This window comes from Oryx dammah, unplaced genomic scaffold (assembly GCF_014754425.2).
Source record: "Oryx dammah isolate SB20612 unplaced genomic scaffold, SCBI_Odam_1.1 HiC_scaffold_26, whole genome shotgun sequence".
Lineage (NCBI taxonomy): Eukaryota > Metazoa > Chordata > Mammalia > Artiodactyla > Bovidae > Oryx > Oryx dammah.
Genome location: NW_024070210.1, coordinates 23,288,969 through 23,305,368, shown reverse-complemented (window position 1 = coordinate 23,305,368; position 16,400 = coordinate 23,288,969). Strand labels below are relative to the sequence as shown.

General features: G+C 44.9%; 1 protein-coding gene across 1 annotated transcript in view; it reads right to left on the bottom strand.

Moving 5' to 3' along the window:
• The window catches only part of ZFYVE26 (zinc finger FYVE-type containing 26), a 68,309-nt gene that overhangs the window by 24,433 nt on the left and 27,476 nt on the right, over positions 1-16,400 (bottom strand). Inside the window, exons 19-27 of the mRNA XM_040226219.1 lie at positions 15,771-15,989; positions 15,069-15,171; positions 13,322-14,067; positions 11,203-11,399; positions 7,333-7,437; positions 5,549-5,671; positions 4,987-5,163; positions 3,208-3,454; positions 2,256-2,354 (exon numbers count right to left, since the gene is read on the bottom strand). Of these exons, the coding sequence (XP_040082153.1) occupies positions 2,256-2,354; positions 3,208-3,454; positions 4,987-5,163; positions 5,549-5,671; positions 7,333-7,437; positions 11,203-11,399; positions 13,322-14,067; positions 15,069-15,171; positions 15,771-15,989 (2,016 nt within the window). The remainder of the gene's footprint in view (positions 1-2,255; positions 2,355-3,207; positions 3,455-4,986; positions 5,164-5,548; positions 5,672-7,332; positions 7,438-11,202; positions 11,400-13,321; positions 14,068-15,068; positions 15,172-15,770; positions 15,990-16,400) is intronic.

Here is a 16,400-nt window from a genome sequence, read left to right as displayed (position 1 = left end):
AAGACCACCTATCAAATATACTAGCCAAAAAACACTGAGCTTCTAGATCTATCTACAGGGTACTGGAAACATAGGGGAAGGAGACTCAAATTACCACAGGGTGACAGTCAACAAAATCCAGAGTATGGGAAGCTCTATGGGACAAGTGAACCAGTTCCTTTCACAAATAAAAAAGAGGTAGAGGGTATGGAAACCTATTGATTAAGAGAGATTCTTATTAAGAGAGAGTTTAGTCAAATGCCATGTGTGGACATTATTTACATCCTGATTCTAGAAATACCGGGGCTTCCCTGGTGGCTCAGAGGTTAAAGCATCTGCCTGGAATGCAAGAGACCCGGGTTCGATCCCTGGGTCGGGAAGATCCCCTGGAGAAGGAAATGGCAACCCACTCCAGTACTCTTGCCTGGAGAATCCCATGGAGGGAGGAGCCTGGTGGGCTACAGTCCATGGGGTCACAAAGAGTCGGACACGACTGAGTGACTTCACTTCACTTCACTTTACTTCTTCTAGAAATACCAATTCTAAAAAAACTCCTCATGAGATTACTGGATAGTTTATAATAATAAGGAATCATTAATTTGGTTTTAGGTATGAGAATGATGCTATGGTTTTGCTTTATATATATCCTTACCTTTCAGAGATATACACTGTTTTGGGGGGTTTTTTCGAGGGGGCCATGCCATGCAGCTTGTGGGATCTCAGTTCGCTGACCAGAGACTGAACCCAAGCCATAGCTATGAAAGCCCTGAACCCTAACCATGAGACCACCAGGGAACTCCCTAGATAGACACTGTTTTATTTATGAACAAAATGGTATGATGCCTAGGATCTGTTTCAGAATAATCCAGTAGAGGGACAGGGGTACAGATGAAACAAGAATGGTCAAACTCAGATGATAAATATTGCAATTAATAGGTACGTGACACTTCATTACACTATTCTCTCTACTTTTGTGTACTGGAAATTTTCTATAATAAAAAATAAAGAAAAAATTAAGTACACCAAAGCTGCTCAGGCTGCCTTATGCAGATTTGTGCAGCTGCTCATATCCCTATATACCTGAGCCCTTCCGTCAGGTCTGCTGATTATCCTGACGCATGGCTCCTTCTCAAAGTTGGGCCACAAAATGCCACTTTGCTTTATGGCATCTAAGGAGAAGGATGTTATGGTACCTAGCAGAACGATGTTGGCAGGTCACAGAAAAAGAGAACTGGAAACACAGTGACGCTTAGCAGTGCCCAAAAGAAGAGGGATTGTTGACCTCTCCCCAGGAGCCTGTTCTCCTGACTGTTGGCAAAACAAACACTTGCTGAGCCTCTTCTGAGTGCAGGTCACTGGGCAAAAGTCAGGAGGTTGGAGTGAGGGGTGGTGAAAAGGGGTGACCGATGGCAGGAGACTTCAACGACCTTGCGCCCTGTGTGGGTGACGGGCATAAATAACTACCTGCAGGATAGGGTCAGAATGAACACGACAACTAAACAAGGCGAGCCTCCTCATTAGCAGATTCTGTATTTGTGAAGTTGCCTACTTGTTAAAATCTACTCTTTACTTCAAAATCAGTATTTGCATTGCTTTTGTAGACAGATATAGAGTGGTGAATAATTTGAGTTGCAGGCTTGTTGTTATGCAGGTTCTCATCTACGGTTGAATAAGGTCATGTTTTGCTTCCTTATTTCAGCTCTCATACAGAGCAGACCAGAGAAGAGAGCCAGTAGAGGACGGTGTGGCAGGGAGTGCGAGCAGCTCACTTCCAGGGATGGTGGGACAGGGTCTGAATCCCAGACGCTCAATATGCACTCGTGGATGGGGTGGCTTCAGGCAAGTCACTCTGAGCCTCTTTTTCTCTTTTGTACAATAAAGAAAATAGAATCTACTGGGATGAACTGTTTTCAGTTTGGGATTATAATGTATGTGAAATGTGTGTATATGTATACATAAATACATACACACATACACACACACATATATATATATGTATACATACAAGCATATACACACATACAAGCATATTTTCCCTAGGAGCAATGGTTCAGTATTTGCTAATTCATTGTTTGTGGAATCTTCATAGATATACTATTGCAAATAATAAGAATCGTTCACATGTTGAGTTTTCTGGGATATATAAAGCTGGAACAAATCAACAAAACCAATAAGAATGTTGTGACTGGAAATGGAAAAAGCAGCAAAAGAATCAGAAAATCAGAGTAAGGCAAGACTGAACTGAAAAATGGGTAATTCTCAGAACTCATTCTTACCAGGAGCAGTAGCAGAAGAGAACTCGGCTGATGGTGACCTAGGCAAGGTCTCGAGGTCTGAAGCCTGACTGACAATTTCCTGGAGGTGAATCACAGAGTCTGCAGGGAAGGAAAATGTTGACAGATCATTCTACCATCAACAAACCTTACTTATTTTTCTAGGAATTTAGTTCAAAGCCCTGTTGGTTTTACTGTCATCCCATGATTCTACCAGGTATGCAAAGAATGACAGAAGCACGTCTAAGACAGCCACAAGCATGCTTCTCAAATGCCTCAATAAACAAACTATGTTAGGCATGTGAGATAAACAATGTAGACACTAGGATTTTACAAAATAAATCTAAAGATGTCCAGAGGGAAGCGGAAGATATTTAAGTGATAGTCCTGGAGAGTAGGGAGTAAGAAAAAAAACAAAAAAGATGGCTGGGAACATTAGCCCTTATTTTATTTCATTTTCTTCATTCTTTAGAGACTGAGTCAGCTCACATACTAGTGACATCTGATGTGACCCTGGGAACAGTCCTCAAATCAAAATGATGGCACTTGAGAGCCCACTGCACCAAGGCTAGACAGACACCACTCTCAGCATGTTTGTTTTCTGAATCTTTATGCACATGGCGGTTATCTACCATCATTTCATTCAGGTTAGCATGCCACTTCCTCCAAGACTGAGATCTCTCCTATACAAAAGAGCTCTCTCTCCTGAAGCGTATCCTCTCATTCTTTGCTGCTGCTACTGCTAAGTCACTTCAGTTGTGTCCGACTCTCTGCGACCCCATGGACTGCAGCCTACCAGGCTCCTCCGTCCATGGGATTTTCCAGGCAAGAGTACTGGAGTGGGTTGCCATTGCCTATCAACTCAAAATCATAAAAGAGGAGAAATGAAAACTAAGGATGGAGCACAGTATTTCCTTCTCCATGTAGAACTCCCACTGAGCGTGCTGGCCATTACCTGAGCGTTTCTCCCGCAGAGGGTATGGGAAATCCAGGGCTTTTCCTGCGTATCTGGAAAGCAGTGAGTTCACCTCATCCATAGTGAAGCCAGTCTCCTGGCCGGCCAGCAGCTGGCGCAGAGTCTGCACGGCCAGGGTGGCCCAGTCCACTTTCATGTTCATGAGCAGCTGCTCCAGCATGAGCAGGGGGTTAGAGGACAGGTGGGAGTAGCTGGCCCGGCGCTGCTCGGGCAGGGTCAGCAGGACCTGGGAGTGGGGTAGAGCCCCAGTGTGAAGGAAACAGCATATGAATTTCAGACGGAAGTCAAGATTCTCACGGGGAAGTGGGAAGGGTATCTGGGACCAATGGGCTCTTGGCCAGCTGGCTAGGAGTCTTTTAGAAAGGAGGTAAGGCTGGACTCCTAGCTAAATCCTCCAGGTGGCAATCAAGATGAGGGGAACTTTCTCTGGAAAGGTTCAGATAGTAAATATTTCAGACTTTATAGGCCATAAGGTCTTTGTGGCAACTACTCAACCGGTAAATGAGTGTACATGTTTGTGTTTCAATAAAACATGATTTATAAAAGCAGGCAGAGGACTGGATTTGGCTCACAGGTGCTGGTCTCCTAACCCCCAGCCTAGACCAACCAGGCATGACTGACCTCTGCCTGATCCTTAAGGTCACCATTCTGTCCTTCTGAAGCTTTGCTAGACTGAGCAATATAAGGCAGACTAAACCTGGCACCTCCAGGGTCCTACAGGTGAATGATGACTCTAAATTCTTCCTAGGGGTTGTTATCACTGGGCTTGAAATATGTTCACTGGCTCTGATCATTGCCAGTCTTCAAAGATACCACTCAGGCACAGTACATCCAAAAAAGAAAAACAGGTGTATCCTCTTTAGGGTCATTTTATGTGGTTGAACTCTTAGCAAGTAGGCTGGTGGTCATGTTCATGGCTCTACCACCTCTGGTTCTATTCATGCAGCGCGTTCTATACTCAGGGGACAGCATGACAGGCAATCACAATCATCATCAGAGAGTTAGAAGGCCTTATCTTTTCCTAAACACTACCCCACTGAAATTAGCTTATAATTTCTTCTACTAGGTTACACATCAAGGGTAAGGACTTGTTATCCCACTGCAAAAACAATTGACCCCTTTCCTTTACACAGAGTAGTTTTAAGGATTTAAAGCAGTAGTTTTAAATCCTCACATCAGAATTGTTCTGGAAAACAGGCAGGCCCTGTCCCAAAAAGTTCAGTTGTAATTACTCTAGCATGTGGGTCAACTACTGCTATTTTTAGAAAGTCCAGGTGATTTTAATTCATAGTCAGAATTTAGAAGCCTTGATATAGTAGATGTCAAGCAAAGCATAAAGAGAACTTAAGTAAGTAAGTAAAGTCGCTCAGTCATGTCCGACTCTTTGCGACCCCATGGACTGTAGCCTTCCAGGCTCCTCCCTCCATGGGATTCTTCAGGCAAGAGTACTGGAGTGGGTTGCCATTTCCTTCTCCAGGGGATCTTCCCAACCCAGGGATCAAACCCAGGTCTCCTGCATTCCAGGCAGACGCTTTAACCTCTGAGCCACCAGGGAAGCTTTAAAGAGAACTTAGGAGGACTGTAAAATTCACTTTGGAGGCAGAGCAGTAGGCAACACTAAGTTCTAAGGGATATGGTGGGCTATTAGGGTCAAGATTTTGTATAGCACAGGTCAAGGAAGGCAGGTGCCTGGAAGACCAAGTTCTGAAGTGGGAGCTGGACCATCATGCTTTCCTGACAGCCCCTTCTCCTCCTGACCTTGGATCCCATGTACAATGCCTGGATTTCACGGTGTCGGTTAGCGGTCAGTTCTCCATAGAAGTGGGTGGTGAGGTAGTTGGCCAAGAAGTGAGAAGTAGCCAAGCTAGGGTGCTGGTCGAGGGACTGCTCTGTGACCTCAAGGCACATGGTGGGGTCAGGAATTCTTTGTAGAAGCTGTTGCAGGAGGAAGGTAGAGGAGAAAGGTGAGGCCTGTAGAAGAACTCTTAGTCCAGCCTTGTTTTGTTTGAGAGCAGAACCTTTCGGTTTACTCACTTGGGATTAACCCTTTCTCTGCACTCATTTTTTTTTTTCCACCACCCCTTAGCTTCACAAATGATGACTTTGACAGGACCAGAGATCAGCAGGATCTTGGACCCAGCTGCCCACCTGGCACCTAATGTAGGGTTGCCACTTACAGGCAGGGTGACTATAACCAGCTCATGGAGGAGCAGATCTGAGACTGTGAGTGCTCTGAATGGGATCCAGTAGGAACAGAGCCATCTGATTTGACCAACCTTCGCATCCCTCCCCAAAGGAAACTGGGAAATTGGAGGCTTACCTGCAGAGCCTTTTCATGATCTCCTCTTTCTAGAAGGTGGAGGAGATGCTTCTGATGTAGGTTGATTAAATGTTCTCTTGGAATAGGGTATAGGCAGCCCCACTCCTCACACAGCTCATACTCCTGGAAGGAAACACATGCCTTCAACCCCTTTAAAATTCTGGCCTTGTCACTCATTCAACTCTTGCCTGGTTTTTCTCAGCAGTCCTGAATCTGCCAAAGCCCCAGGACAGCTTGGGAAGTGTTGATGGGAACTTCATTGTGGGATTAAAGTGGGATCATAAAGGACTAGAATTGGCAAGGTAAGTACTGAAAACGGTGCAAGTAGGCAGCTAAAGATGTCCTTTTCCTCTTAGCTTGACTATAAAAAAGAAACAGATGACATATAGCCACTAACACTTGGTGTCAGTGCCGGGAAGATACTAAGGAAGTGGGGAAGACTGAGAGGACTGTCCAAGGAGACAGAGCCTACTCAACTCTGACTGTTGCCATATGACTGTGCAGGCCCAGTGCTTTTGATACCACTTTTCAAAAAAATTTTTAGGGCTTCCTTGGTGGTCCAGTGGTTAAGACTCCACACTTTCACTGCAGCGGACATGGGTTCAACTCCTCGTCAGGGAACTAAGATATCTCTCACATGCTTTGTGGCATGGCCGGAAAAAAAAATTACAAAAACATTTCTTTTTTAATTGAAAAATCTCCCTATTTTCCAATGCTGGCAATGAAATCAATATGAAAAGCTAAAAATTCTGCACAGGCCAAATAAACACGTTGGTGTTGGATTCCATTGATATCAGCCCCTGTTACTCCCTGCATCCCCACCCCCAATTTGTGAACTCTGGATTAAAGTTTCAGACAGTGGGATTCTCAGAGCTACGTCTGAGTATTCTATGGTGGCATGTGGAAGGCTCTCCCTACATCTCTGCCTGGGGCCACCTTCTTCAGGATGTTCCCTTGTCTCTCAGGCTACATTAGATGCCCTGCCTGTACACCACCACAGTCTGGGCTTGCTTCTGTCACTTGGTATATCACAATCACCTAGGGATATGTCTCACATTGCCTCCCACCCTTGCCCTGTCCACCCCCTTCCCAAAATAATGAGTTGCGCAAAGGCAAAGGCAAAGGCTAAGCTTAATGACTTTTGTTTCACCACTATCTAGCACAGTGGTCAATAAAGGTTTCCTGGATGAGTCAGCACCTGAATAAATACATCTACATTTTGATCTATGATATATAGCAGCTTCTTAAAGGGTAAAGAAAAAATTTACTCTGCATTCAGTGTCCAACAAACACATGGAAAGGTAGTTAAGGTCATTAGTAATCATGACAACGTAAATTAAAACAATGATGAGATACCATCTTATTGGCAGAAAGTAAAAAGCTGGACAATGCCAAAATTGCTAAGAAGATGGAGCAATAGGGACTGTGAGTGGGAGAATAACTGGGCCAGAACAATGTGGAAATATCTTAGTAAAGGTGAGGATGCTCACGCCTCATGATACAGCAGTTCCACGTTGGGTATGTATTCTGTACCTGCTGTGAACAGTGTAGGAAATTTCATGTATGAAAACAAGGGTGATAGTTCAAAAGCATTAACTGTCTTATTCTTTACACTTCTCTGAATGTTGGTAAGTTTCACATGCATAAAAGAGAGAAAAAAGAGTGGTATGTAATTATAGAAAAAAATGTGAACCTTGACATATGGAAAGGAGTCTACCTAACTGGCTAAGGAGGGGCAAATCTAGAAAGAGGAGGAAGGAGAATAGTACCCGGGAAAATGGTACCTTGGCTTCCAGAATCAGGTTCATGACAGTCAATGGGTCCTCAGCACAACAGTTCCTCAGGGCCTGCCAGTCACACCACACGGGGGTAGACTGCAAACCTAGAATCTAAGGAAAGACAAGAAAAGCTGTCAAACCACACTGTAGTTTCTCTGTCCAGGAACAAGTCATTGGAGTTTCCGGGGATGGGCCATCCCCAGGCCTCTGTACCAAACTGGCCAGGAGAGAGAGGCAATGAGAACCAATGGGACAGAGTGTTTGGAGAGATGAGTGAACCGATCTGGCAAGTATAACCAGGGAGCCAAGATTTGGAGTGAGGAGGCCACAATTGTAGGACAGTTCTTGGAGGTTTCTGTCCTTTGCAGCTTGTTCAGTCTCCTGGGGTCACTTGTCCCTTGCTCCTTCATCTCAAAACTCTATCCAGGTTATTCTTCTGGCTTGAATGCTCTGTGGAATCACCCTTCAGGCAGCATTTTAGCTCAGCATGAAAACCGCTGAGGAAGAGTAGAAAGAAGATCTTTTTCACTTGTCATTTTCACTTTCCCTGGTTGGGCTCTGGACTCTGGTTACCAGTACACTTGGAAAGATTAGCATATATGTATACTTGTTATGTAGCTGTATCATGTAAATCTCCCTAAGCTTCTTGATCTTGAATATAACACATACATCACAAGAACCTTTCCCTTGAAAGGTTGAACTGAAAGTGAATTTTCACTTTCAGTTATCCCTTTCAAAATGGCTGTTGTTACAGTGAAGAGTTCTCATAAAACATGATCCGCTGAAGGAGGAAATGGCAAACCTCGAGGAAATTTTTGCCTTGAGAACCCCATGAACAGTATGAAAAGGCAAAAAGATACGACACTAGAAGATGAGTCTCCCAGATCAGAAGGTATACAATATGCTACAAGGGAGGAACAGAGGGCAGTTATTAATAGATTCAGAAAGAATGAAGTGGTTGGGCCAAAGTGGAAACGACGCTCAATTGTGGATGTGTCTTGTGATGAAAGTAAAGTCCAATGCTGTATATAGCAATACTGCACAGGAAGCGGAAATGTTAGGTCCTGAAGCAAGGTAAATTGGACATGATCAAGCAGGAGATGGCATGAGTGAACACTGACATCTTAGGAATCAGCCAACTAAAATAGACGGGAATGGGTGAATTTAATTCATATGACCATTATACCTACTACTGTGGGCAACAATTTCTTAACAAGAAATGGAGTAGCCCTCATAGTCAACAAAAGAATCCGAAATGCAGTACTTGGGTGCTGTTTCAAAAATGACAGAATGATCTCGGTTTGTTTCCAAGGCAAACCACTCAACATCATAGTAATCCAAGTCTAAGCCCCAACCACTAACACCGAAGAAGCTGAAGTTGACCGGCTCTATGAAGACCTATAAGACCTTCTACAGCTAACACCAAAAAACGGTGTCCTTTTCATCATAGTGGATTGGAATGCAAAAATAGGAAGGCAAGAGATACCTGGAGGAACAGGCAAGTTTGGCCTTGGAGTACAAAATGAACCTGGACAAAGGCTAACAGAGCTTTGCCAACAGAACACACTAGTCTTAGTAAACACCATTTCCCAACAACCCAAGAGATGCCTCTACATATGGACATCACCAAATGGTCAGTACCAAAATCAGATTATGTTCTTGGCAGCTGAAGATGGAGAAACTCTATACAGTCAGCAAAAACAAGACTGGGAGCTGACTGTGGCTCAGATCATGAGCTCCTTATGGCAAAATTCAGGCTTAAATTGAAGAAATTCGGGAAAACCACTAGGTCATTCAGGTATGACCTAAATAAAATCCCTTATGATTATACAGTGGAGGTGACAAATAGATTCAAGGGATTAGATCTGTTAGACAGAGTGCCTAAAGAACTATGTACAGAGGTTTGTAACACTGTACAGGAGATGGTGGCCAAAACCATCCCCAAGAAAAAGAAGTGAAAGAAGGCAAAATTCTTAAAGAGATGGGAATACCAGACCACCTTACCTGTCTCCTAAGAAACCTGTATGCGGGTCAAGAAGCAAGTTAGAATTGGACATGAAACAATAGACTGGTTCAAAATTGTAAAAGGAGTATGACAAGTTAAGCAGAGCACATCATGCAAAATGCTGAGCTGGATGGATCACAAGCTGAAATCAAGATTGCTGGGAGAAATATCAACAACCTCAGATATGCAGATGATACCACTCTAAATGACAGAAAGTGAAAAGGAACTAAAACGCCTCTTGATAAAGATCAAAGAGCAGAGTGAAAAAGCTGACTTAAAACTCAACATTCAAAAAATGAAGATTATTGCATCCCGGTCCCATCACTTCATGGCAAATAGAAAGGAAAAAGGTGGAAGCAGTAACAGAGGTTATCTTCCTAATCTCCAAAATCACTGTGGACAGTGACTGTAGCCATGAAAGTAAAAGATGCTTGCTCCATGGAAGAAAAGCCATGAGCAACCTAGACAGCATATTAAAAAGCAGAGACATCACTTTGTCAACAAAGGTCCATAGAGTCAAAGCTATGGTTTTTCCAGTGGTCAGGTACAGAAGTGAGAATTGGACCTTAAGGAAGGCTGAGTGCCAACAAATTGGTTTTTGAATTGTGGTACTGGAGAAGACTCCTCAGAGTCCCTTGAACTGCAAGGGGATCAAATCAGTTAATCCTAACGGAAATTAACCCTGAATTATCACTTGGAAGGACTGATGCTGAAGCTCCAATACTTTGGCCACCTAATGTGAAGAGCCGACTCACTGGAAAAGACCCTGATGCTGTGAAAGATTGAAGGCAAAAAAGAGAAGTGGGTGGCAGAGGGTGAGATGGTTAGATAGCATCACTGACTCAATGGACATGAATTTGAGCAAACTCCCCTAAAGGACAGGGAAGCCTGGTATGTTGTAGCCCATGGGGTCACACAGCGTCAGACACGACTAGGTGACTGAACAACAGCAACACTGAAATTTAACTGAAGTTTAAATTAATCTTTAAAGAAGACAGAGGTTAAATTCTATAAACTCTTGACCACCAACAAAAAGACACTACATACATAAAATGTACACAAAGCTCAAATATACGGGGATCCCTTGGGGATACTGCAGGTTCAGTTCCAGACCACAACAAAGTGAATATTATAATAAAGTGAGACACACGAATTGTTTGGCTTCCCAGTGCAAATAAAGTTATGTTTACACTATACTGTAGTCTATAAATTGTGCATTGTCTGAAAAATGCACATGCCTTAATTAAATATTTTATTGCTAAAAAATGCTATTTTTTTTAGCATCTGAGCCTTCATCCAGGTGTAATCTTTTTGCGACAGCAACATCAGAGTTCAACTGCAACATCAGAGTTCACTGATCACAGATCATCATAACAAATATAACAAGTAATGAAAAAGTTTGAAATACTGTGAGAATTCTCAAAATGTGATACAGAGACATGAGGAGAGTAAATGCTATTGGACAAACGGTGCCAAGAGATACTCAACGCAGGGTTGCCACAGACCTTCAATTTGTAAAAAAAAAAAATGTAGTATCTGCAAAGTGTGAAAAAGCAAGTGCAGCAAAAAAAAGAAAGGTATGCCTACACATAAAAAAGATGCTTTTCAGACTGTAGAGCCTCACTGCAGTGTTAATCTTGTTATGATTTTTAATCTTCATCTGACACATATATATTTAAAATCATAGGAGTCAATAAAATAGGAACCAGATAAGAGACCCTATCAATATTCACCTAAGAACAGAAGCTAGATACAGAGAAATAGCCAGGCCTAGATTTTGTTTCTTAAAATCCACCATCACATGAGAACAGGCTGGAGCTGGTAACAGGGTAAGAAGCCTATTTCCTTTCTCTTGATCCCAGGTCCTATACCTTCTGATACACCTGCAGCTCCGTGAGCTTTCTCCGTAGCTCACACTCCAGCCCATCTTGGACAGCTGTGTCTGAGAGGCAGTAGGCCAGGATCTCCAGGCACCACTCCAGGGGCCACCGGTCCACAAAGTGCAGTGCTAGCTGGCTTCTCAGACATGCATCCTTCACAGCAAACAGGTACTGCCAACCTTCTTTGTCTATAAGACAAAAAGATGTTCAGCAAGCCTGGCATGGGAGCTCAAGAGTCCAGGTTACTTCTTAAGAGAAGGGCTGTGTTCAGTTTCACAAAATAGGAGTTGGGAGGATCCTGAAGATCCATCTGACCCGAATTAGTTTTTATACTTGGAACAATTCTATGAGGACAGATGCTATATCTTGTTTCTTGTTATGCAAATGAAATCAAAGTCACGGGAGTTTCTGAAGCGAGAGGAGGAGGAAAGAAGAGAGGAGAAAGGAAGGAAAAAAGGGAGAAAGAATGAAAAGAGAGAAGACAGAAGAACAGATGAGGAGCTCCATGGTTTGGCAAGCTGCATACACAGCACCGTTTCAGACTCAACTTGTCTGCAGAACTTTTGGTTTTCCCTGTAATTTCCATGCTGCTTCCTACATTACGACTTGAAAGTTATTGCAGGCAAACTAAGTTTTTTTTTTCACTGTTGTTTTTACTTAGAAGCTCCTCTCTCACACTCCCACATCACAGAGCTGAAACACAGACTCTAAGCCATTAAGACCTTGGAGCTGGTCATGGATTTCTCCACCTTCTCAAGGAAGGATTTTCTCCTTTCATTAGAGAAGCCAAGGCCCCCACCCACAGCCTGCCTGGCTCTTGCTCCGCCTAGTGGAGGGCTGAAGGTCACCACTCTCACCTCTGGGTAAGAGGTGAGTCAGTCTCCTGGGGAGCTTTTATAGTAGGAGTTGACTAACAGGCCCCTGTGTATGTGTGTTTTAAATAATTAAAAAAATCATTTATTTATTTACTCTTGAGCGCACTGGGTCTTTGTCACTGCCCAGGCTTTCTCTAGTTGCAGTGTGCAGACTTCTCATTGTGGTGGGCTCTAGAGTACAGTTGACCACCTCAATAGTTGCGGCCCAGTGGGCTCTGTTGGGTTCCGCCAGCAGGTGGGATCTTCCTGGATTAGGGATCGAACCAGTGCCTCCTGCATTGGCAGGTGAGTTTCTTTTAATATAAATTTATTCATTTTAATTGGAGGCTAATTACTTTACAATATTGTATTGGTTTTGCCATACATCAACATGAATCTGCCATGGGTGTACACGTGTTCCCCATCCTGAACCCCCCTCCCTGGCAGGTGAGTTCTTTACCACCAGGGAAGCCCCTTAGGGTCTGTTTTTATAAAGATTATTAGAAGATACAGATAAGGCAATGGCACCCCACTCCAGTACTCTTGCCTGGAAAATCCCATGGATGGAGGAGCCTGGTAGGCTGCAGTCCATGAGGTCACTAAGACTCGGATATGACTGAGCAACTTCACTTTCACTTTTCACTTTCATGTACTGGAGAAGGAAATGGCAACCCACTCCAGGGTTCTTGCTGGAGAATTCCAGGGATAGGGGAGCCTGGTGGGCTGCCGTCTATGGGGTCACAGAGTCGGACATGACTGAAGTAACTTAGCAGCAGCAGCATTAGAAGACAGCCACGCTCGCTTGTTTATGGTCTATGGCTGATTTCATGCCGTAATGACAGATCCGAGTGGTTGCCACCAAGCCTGTAGAGCCTACAAAGCCCTTTACAGAAAAACTTCCCTGACTGCTCTTTTAAAGCAAACACTTGCCTGAAACTTATCATGGGCTTCTGGAAATGGGGCTCAGATATTTGTAGTCTATAACATTTGCCAATGATTCTGATATGCAGGGCTGAGAATACTGGTTATGAGTGCCTGTCCCAAAGTTTGATGGGCTTGGGTTCTAAACTCTGCTCTACCACTGACTATCCTGGGCAGTTTCCCACGCTCTGGGCCTGGCTTGCCTCTCAGTATCATCAGACCATGGTGGCACCTTTCTCTAGAGTTCCTGTGAGGATCAGAGGCAATGATCCACTTGGTGAACGCTCAATGTTAGTACCACTAGCTGAAGAAGGGAGACACAGCTTTCTGCTCACCGCAAGCCGCCGCACAGCTCAAGACCGCATCCTGTATGCTGCTCAAGTCGTCCACATCTTGTCCGTACACATAAGTGAGCTGAAGAGCCCGGCGCCAATCTCTAGCCAGCAGGGCTTCCTCGAAGGCCTCGGTGAGCACGTCCAGGGCAAATGGAGAATGCAGGCCCAGGAGGACGGTGGAGAGACTGGCCTGGCCGCAGAGACTCGCGGCCAGACTCTGCCCCTGCTCAGAGGACCCTCGGAGGGGTTCCCAGGCAGCCAGGAGGGAGGCCTCCAGCAGAGGGAACTGTTCCAGGAGGCGCTCACACTCCCGGGCTACCTGCTCGGCTGTCAGAGGCACTTCTCTGCGGCCACGAAGCTCCTTCCATGACAAGCTGGGCTTGGTGACCTTTGACCCCTGGGAAGCCCCTAGACAGGCCACAGTAGCCAGCAGCTTTGAGCGGGACTTCAGAAAGGCCAAGGCGGAGGAGGTGAGGGCTGGGGGTGATGAATCCCTCGGGGAGGAAGGGGGCTTTCTCTCCAGTGTGGGGTTCTCAGTTGACTTTGGGTAGCTCAGCATGGAAAGTGGGAGGTCATCCAGGCAGCGGGAGATGTGCAGCTGGGCCAGGGTGCCCAGGCGGGTCAGAAGGGCTGACGTCTGCTTGCTCTGCCTGGAGGAGCAGAGGGTGAGGGGCTCGCAGCAGCAGTTGACAATGACCTGGGGCACGCTCAGGCTCAGACCCTCTCGGGCCAGGAGGGCTGCCAGCCTGGAGAGAAAGAAGCAGAGGGCATGCAAGGCCTGAGTACCTGGGCACCATCACTCAATCTCCAAATCTCTTTATGTTTACGCAGACTCTCTGTTTCTCTCTATTCCCCTCCTCTTTTTAACTCAAAAGGCAGCCTATTAGACCCAATGCCCTGCCCCTTGCTTTTTTACTTAATAACACATCTGGTAGATCTATCCATCTCCGTCTAGAGAGAAGCCCCTCATTCTTTTTTTATAGCTACACAGCATTCCATTATGTGGAGGAACCTGAATTTAACTAGTTTCCCATTAGTGGACAATGGCTATGCCATACAAAGTTGTGATAAAATGACTTAGTACATACAGCATTTTTCATATGTATAATAAAGCTTTGGGATAAATTTCCCAATGTGGACCGCCAAAAATGTCAAAAATGCGGACTGTCATTTTAGTGCACATGGACAAACTGCTTTCGCATAGGGGCTGTACCAATTTATATCCTGCTGGTAATCTGTAAGAATGTTTGTTTTCCTACAGCCTAGCCAACTAATTGTGTTATTAACGTTTTGGATTCTTGCCTACTCTTACGTAGAGTCACCTCTTAATTTTATTTATTTATTTTTAATCTGATTTTAACCCCTTTATTTAGATGTGGATGGGGTGGCTCAGACGGTAAAGCGTCTGTCTACAATGTGGGAGACCTGGGTTCGATCCCTGGGTCGGGAAGATCCCCTGAAGAAGGAAATGGCAATCCACTCCAGTACTATTGCTTGGAAAATCCCATGGACAGAGGAGCTTGGTAGGCTACAGTCCATGGGGTCACAAAGAGCGACTTCACTCAGGAGGAAACAAGGCACACTGAATTTTAATGAAGCCTGCATAAGAGTAACTGCAAATTGATGGAAAAGTTGAAGAAATCCCTGCTTCCTGTACTGAACTCAAACACAGCTCCACTGAGCCTTTGGTTTTCTTGATGAAACAACTAGGAAGGCCCATGCCCGACACTCGCGGGGTGGCTCCTACCTGTCTGGGGGTACTTGTCGCTCAAGCAGGAGGTGTGACACCAGTTGGGAAGAGCTTTGTTGCAGGAGAACAAAGGGGTTTCCTACCTTGACCTCCACGTGATCTGCAGAAGTAAAGAAAGTGATCTTTGCATCTCTGACTGCAACATTCAGAGCCCTATTTTCCAGAATCACCAACAAAAAAATAGTGTCAAAACTACACGGAAAGTCCTTTCATTGGTACTTTTCTAGGTAAAAGGTATTCTTGACATGATGCTGACCACAGGTTTATCTACGCCTTACCACTGTTCTAGAGACTTCCAACCAGACACACTTCAGTGAACAGGTCTAGCCACAGACAGCAATTTCTGCTCCCTTGCATGTGACTGAAGTGCAGGTAATACTTGCTCTGTGGACTCCAGTAAGCGTCTGGCATTTTAAACAGAGACTCAATTCTTCTTCAAGTTCTCATATCCCCAGTAGATCGAAGATCTGACAGAGTATTTTTGAGTCATTAATGCCGTCAAAATGTGTTGAATACTCTCGTGTCCTGTACTACTGTACGAGGCATTGGGGAGACAGAGGTGAATAAGAGAGGACCCCATAAATCTAGTGTCCTTGGCTACTGCCGCACCTGGAACCTCTTCATTGTGTGCCTTCTTCTTCCTTGCCCTAGACACTCGTGGGCCAGTCCTGACTGTATTTCCTTTTTCCTGTTACTTACCAGGCTCAGAGCTCAGGCTCTGAAGGAGAACAGCAGCCAGGGTGCTGCAGTACCTGAAGAAGGTGCCCACGTAGTCAGTCTGCTTGCCGCCTGGTGCCGTCTGTTTGCCCAGGTTCTTCTGGAGGAGCTGAGCCTGGATATACACAGGGTGGGCCTCAGCTTCCGGAGCTTTCTGGGCCACCTGCTCCACCAGGGAGGACAGTGGGGTACTCCTGGGCTCTGGGGAGAGTTACGGAAGGAGAAGGCATGCAGTCTTGAGTCTGTGCATGTGGCTTTGGGTCAATTTCCAACACAATACGGGAACTGAGCCTCTGCTCAGTTCTGCATGGGGCATCCTATACTTGGGTATTATACTTACAAGGCAGCTATAAAATCCTAAGTTTATGAAATATAAATACAAATATATATTGCATGGGGCATCCTACAGCTTGGGTATTACACTTATAAGGCAGCTACACAATCCCAAGGGCTTCCCTGATAGCTCAGTTGGTAAAGAATCTGCCTGCAATGCAGGAGACACAGGTTCGATTTCTGGGTTGGGAAGATCTGCTGGAGAAGGGACAGGCTACCCACTCCAGTATTCTTGGGCTTCCCTGGTGGCTCAGCTGGTAAAGAATCTGCCTGCAATGT